This window comes from Penaeus monodon, chromosome 6 (genome assembly GCF_015228065.2).
Source record: "Penaeus monodon isolate SGIC_2016 chromosome 6, NSTDA_Pmon_1, whole genome shotgun sequence".
In the NCBI taxonomy this organism is placed as follows: Eukaryota; Metazoa; Arthropoda; class Malacostraca; order Decapoda; family Penaeidae; genus Penaeus; species Penaeus monodon.
In genome coordinates, this window is record NC_051391.1 from 25844807 (window position 1) to 25850603 (window position 5797).

Sequence of the window (5797 nt, forward strand, 5' to 3'; positions counted from 1 at the left end):
CATATGTTATTATATGCATTTTTATATATATGCATTGTATAATTTATGCTATGTATTTTAAATATATGCATATGTAAAAATATTATGCTTGATATGTATATTATATGCATATGTATAATATAAAATGTATATTATATATATAAATATACATATATAAATATATTACATATATACATTATATAAACTATATACATATATACAAATTTTATATACTATATACAAAATATACATATATAGACATATACTAATATATGCATATTTTATATTATATATATATTATTTTATAATATATATAATATAAATATATATATAAATTTTCATTATATTTTTTAAAGTATATATATATGTATATATGTATATATATATGTATATATATATATATACATATATATATGCATATATATTATATATATATTATATATGTATATATATATATATATATATATATATATATATATAATATATATATATATATGTGTGTATATATATATATATATATATATATATATATATATATACTCTAGGACTTTACTTAATCCCACAGAATGAGGATCTCTGGCTCCTGGTATCAGCGCTCCAACCTGCTTCATTGGATATGGTATAGTGATACAGGTACAGTGGCCAAGGAGACTGACCACATTCTTGTTAACACACGATGGAGGATCCTCCAGAACTATAGAGTTTATTGGAGTGCCGAGTTCTGTGGCACTGACCATAGGCTGGTTGTGGCTACCCTACTGGTCCACTTCAGTGGCCACTCTAAGATGTTTCACTTGACAGACTGAGGGAAGAGGATTGTGCCCATGGGTTTACCATGGCAGTCTCTAATCGATTCACAGAACTGAAGCATGTCACATGGCTCGGCTGAATGACAATCAGGTCTTGTGTCACTCCATGGTGTGTAGGGCTTGGACACTGCTGAGAAGGGACAAGGAACAGTTCATCAGGCATCCTGCTGAGGAGGTTGAGGGCCATTTCTTAGTAAATGACCTTCACCCTGCCTACCAAGCCCTGAGAAAGGTGAGCCCTAAGCCCTCTTCGCCGATGTCTGCAGTCTGCTCGGTAGATGGACAGATCATCTCAAATCATGTTGGGGTTCGTGAATGTTGTACCAGGTAGACCCTCCAACAGTTAGCTTGGATGCAAGAGATATCACAATACCTGTGCCAGTCCCACCCATCAGTGAGGAACCACCTACCTTAACAGAGGTTAGGATGGTGATTTCCAAGCTGAAGTGTGGGAAAGCTGCAGGCATATGTGATATCCCTGCTGAACTTCTAAAAGGTTGGATGTGAACCTATGGCTTGGGGCTTGACTGTCTTGACTGCCATTTAGCAGTCTGGTACCATTCTCCCTGACCTGTTGAGGGGATGGTCATCCCACTCTGGAAGGGGAAAGGGGATCGTTGGGATTATAGCAAATACTGTGGCATTACACTGCTCAGCATACCAGGCAAAGTTTTTGACCACATTCTCCTGAAACAGATCTGCTACTAAGGCACCAGAGACTGGAGCAGTCTGGATTAACTCCTGGCAAGTTCACAATAGACCGAATATTAGTGCTTTGAGTAATTGTGGATCATCATGAGTTTGGTCGTGAGTTGCTTGCAGCCTACACTGACCTCAAGAAGGCGTTTGACTCAGTGCATCGAGAATCGCTCTGGGAGATTATGTGACTTAGGGGAATTCTGACACAGATTATTGGCCTAATAGTAAGCCTACATACCAGTATTGAAAGAGCTGTAAAGTGTGGTGAGGGCCTGTTGAACTTCATCCCTGTTAATTCAGGCAATTGAGGCAAGGCTGTGTCCTTGCACCAACACTTTTCAACACCTGCATGGACTGGATAATGGGTAGAGCTACTACCCAAAGTCAGTGTGGAGCAACATAGGCAATATCAAAGTCTCAGACCTTGACTTTGCCAATCATGTTGCTATCCTATCTGAGTCTCTGGAGTCACTGGTGGTGGCACTTGATGCATTTAGCAATGAGGCAAAGCCCCTAGGCCTAGCAGTCTCCTGGACCAACACCAAGTTTCAGGACTTTGGGGGCCTGTTAGGGGAACCCATTCAGTTGATCCATGCTTGCAGTGAGGATGTTGAAGTAAAATCCTCACCTTGGTAGCATAGTCCATATCTCTGGGCTGTCAGACCAAGAAGTTAGCAGATGGATTGGTTTGGCAACAGGAGCCATAAACTCAATCAACAAGAACATTTAGAGATGTCGGTACCTATGAAGAAGGACCAAGCTATGTGTCTTCAAGGCCTCGATACTGCCAGTTTTGTTCTATGAAGTGAAACCTGGATGTTATCTAGTGCCTTGGAATCTCATCTTGATACCTTTATGTAACAAGTCTCTTTGCTGGATCCTGGGGTACAGTTGGCAGGACCATGTGTCTAACCGACGGTTACACTGTGAGACTGGCATGGGACCTGTTACTTACATTATCCAGGATCACCAACTCAGGCTATATGGCCACCTTGCTCACTTCCCTGTGGATGACCCTGCCCATCAGGTTGTCTCTTTGCGAGACAATCCTGGGTGGAGGAGGCTTGTGGGACGACCCAGGAGGTCATGGCTTGGGCGGCTCAACAAGACCTGTCGCGAGGAATTAGAGATGGGCCATGGGCCTGCCTGGAGACTCGCCATGAGGGACCCTCATGGCTGGAAGCAATGAGTGGATGCAGCCATGCGCCCCCGTCGGCGTTAGCCCCTTGATGATGATGATGATATATGTGTATATTTATACGTATATATATATATATATATATATATATATATATATATATATATATATATATATATATTATATATATATTGATACATATATATTGACATATATCACACACACACACACACACACACAAATACACGTGTGTGTGTGTGTGTGTATGTGTTTGTGTATACGCTGCCATACAGGTGTGTTTGTGTGTGTTCTTGTGTGTGTGTGTGTGTGTGTGTGTGTGTGTGTGTGTGTGTCCATGTGCGTATGTGTCCATGTGCGTATGTGTCCATGTGCGTGCATGCGTGTGCGTCCATGTGCGATGTGTCTGTGTGGATGTGTTCGTGTGTATCCTTTTGAGTCTGCGTTTATATGACAGAGTCAGAGAAACCATTGCGTGATATTTAAATACATTTCTGAAGTATTAATGACAACTGTTTTGGCAGTTTCCTGTGAGAAAACTCACTTTAGAGAAGACACAATATGTCTGATTAGAGTGATAGTTACTGACTGAGTAGTGTTGCAATCCTTCTTATTAATTAAAATGCTAAAGCATATACAACTGATCCACAGTATATGAAGGCATAAAACTGATTCTGGTTACCATAGTGAGTCGAGTTTAATCTTTTAAGATAGCCAAGAATAAAATTAAATGTTTTGGGGTATGATTTGTTCAAGACACATAACTTACCTTCAGTAAATAGAACATAGCCAAATGACAATAGTAATAACTCACCTTCAACTGATACCTCTACATCCTCCACTGAGCCGGTAACGTTGGATATAGTAAAAAACGAAGTCTTTCCTACTGCCGTGGCTGCCAAGGACTGGCCACTAACCACAATCCGATTGGGGTCTGCCTGAACCTAAAAAGATAAACTAACATCAATAGCAAAATCTATGTGCCGAGACCTTGAAGCATGCCACATGCAAAATGTTTGAAATACTAAATGTTAATTCTTTTTTTTTTTTATTCATTCGTATAAATAAAGAAAACAGCAATCCTTTCAAACTTTTCAGTGTAACTGAATCGTCTAGCTTTACCTTTGCAACAAATGGGGATCCCTGGACAGGTTCTTTGTTGAAAGAAATGTTTATCACGTGATCAATGGCTTCCAACGGTACAAAAGAAACAGCAAATCTATGAGGAAAAGAGACATTACACTGCGTATGGAATTTTACTCAGTCACCGGCATACCGTTATAGCATATCAACTCTATATGCAATTATCAAATTGCGACTATAAATTTGGAAATCTTCCAAATTTCATCCATGGAATAGAGTGATAAACGAGGCAATTACCTTGCTGAGCCCTGGGGATGCACCTGGGTTGGGATGTTCCTCCCAGCTGCACTAATACTAATCTCCAGATTACCCTCGCCAGCCTCCGATGCATCCACTGAAAACGAGCTAGGCCTTAAGATCGAGACACATCTCTAATTTGGAAACTCTTCAGATGATCTCATATGAGCAAGCTGTTCGAGAGCAGTTATTCGCAAAACGTGACCATGTGTCTCACCAACAAATTGAAGACTCTTGCCAATTGCACCACGAGGAAGATGCGACACGCCTACTTTCGCTGCATCATACACCTTGCAAGTGAAGGGCGTCCCTGACACAGCCGAATCGTTGTAATTGACGATGATGGTGTGGGCGCCGACCTCCACGGGTGTAAATTCCGCCGTGAAGCCAGCACGCACACTACCAGATACTCGCACTGGCAGCGTCGTGTGACTTGGTGCTGAGTTATGTGGAAGAAAATGGAGCAATAATATAAAGCGACAAATGGCCAAAGCTTGTGGTGTGCAGTCTGAATATCCTATATACATACTATAGATATTCCTCTTGGCGAAATTCTATCAATTGAAAATACTGTAATAATTCACATTGGACAGCACATCTACTATTGCAAAAAATAGCAGTGTTACTCACTTCTAACGGTGACAGTAAGCTCGGCGGAACCTCCTCCATCCACGGCAATATTAAATGCAGCAGACTGGCCCACTGGAATCAGCTCTAGGTGGCGTAGCGTCAGGCTCACCCTTGACGTATCTGCCACACGGCAAACAAAAGGACATCCACGTACAGTCTCCCCGTTGAACTGCAGTGGAGAGAAAAGCGGCACTGTGAGAAGCTGAACAACTTTGTAAACAAGGAATTGGGAGTGTGAGTGAGGGAAGGAAAGGGGGGAAGGGAGAGTGGGATGGGGAGGGACGGGGGGAAGGGGAAAAGGGATGGGGAGGGAACGGGGGAAGGGAGAGAGGGATGGGGAGGGAACGGGGGAAGGGAGAGAGGGATGGGGAGGGAACGGGGGAAGGGATAGAGGGATGGGGAGGGAAGGGGGGAAGGGGAAAGAGAAAGAGAGAGAGAGAGAGAGAGAGAGAGAGAGAGAGAGAGAGAGAGAGAGAGAGAGAGAGAGAGAGAGAGAGAGATGATTTCCAGTGTCGATCAACGAACCTTAATATCTATGGTATGCAACTTGGCTGTGTCTGGCGTGAATGAGACGAGGCAGCGTCCCCCGCCCAGCACTTGCACGTGGTTCGGCACCTCCCCGTCGTTGATGCTGATCTCCAACTGCCCCTCACCGGCCTGAGAGGCGTCCACTGGGAAAGAGTAAAGACATTTTTCGAATATTATTTAACCGCCATGCTACGGCTCAAACTATAAAGAGGTAAGGCAATAATGACTGCGACGAACATACTAGCGGTAAACGGATATATTTTTGTTTCCCAAAATCTAACCTCTGAACTGGCATGGCTGACCGACCACTCCGTTGGGCACGTCAGAGACCCTAATGAGCCCTGCGTCGTACGCTTTGGCAATGAAGGGCGAGCCCTGGACCTTCTGGCCTGCCACCGCAACGTCCACCACGTACGACCCCACCTCCGTCGTCACGAAGGCCACGCGGTACACGCCCTCGCCGCTTTCCGTTAGCTGGTACGACACTGGGCGCTTTGCGGGACCTGGGAGGAGATAAATGGTAGGGATGTTACGAGATAAATAAATCTTTGTGTTTAAGAAGCCTTAAGACTACATCCACACAACAACTAAGTTTAAAAGAAAATGTTCAGAGAAA

General features: G+C 43.0%; 1 protein-coding gene across 1 annotated transcript in view; it reads right to left on the reverse strand.

Annotated features, from left to right (window-relative positions):
- Window positions 1–3340: 3340 nt before the first annotated feature.
- LOC119573926 (filamin-B-like) overlaps window positions 3341–5797 on the reverse strand; it is a 5186-nt gene continuing 2729 nt past the window's right edge. Inside the window, exons 5-12 of the mRNA XM_037921030.1 lie at window positions 5463–5684; window positions 5179–5324; window positions 4654–4822; window positions 4241–4462; window positions 4024–4120; window positions 3766–3862; window positions 3458–3587; window positions 3341–3345 (exon numbers count right to left, since the gene is read on the reverse strand). Of these exons, the coding sequence (XP_037776958.1) occupies window positions 3341–3345; window positions 3458–3587; window positions 3766–3862; window positions 4024–4120; window positions 4241–4462; window positions 4654–4822; window positions 5179–5324; window positions 5463–5684 (1088 nt within the window). The remainder of the gene's footprint in view (window positions 3346–3457; window positions 3588–3765; window positions 3863–4023; window positions 4121–4240; window positions 4463–4653; window positions 4823–5178; window positions 5325–5462; window positions 5685–5797) is intronic.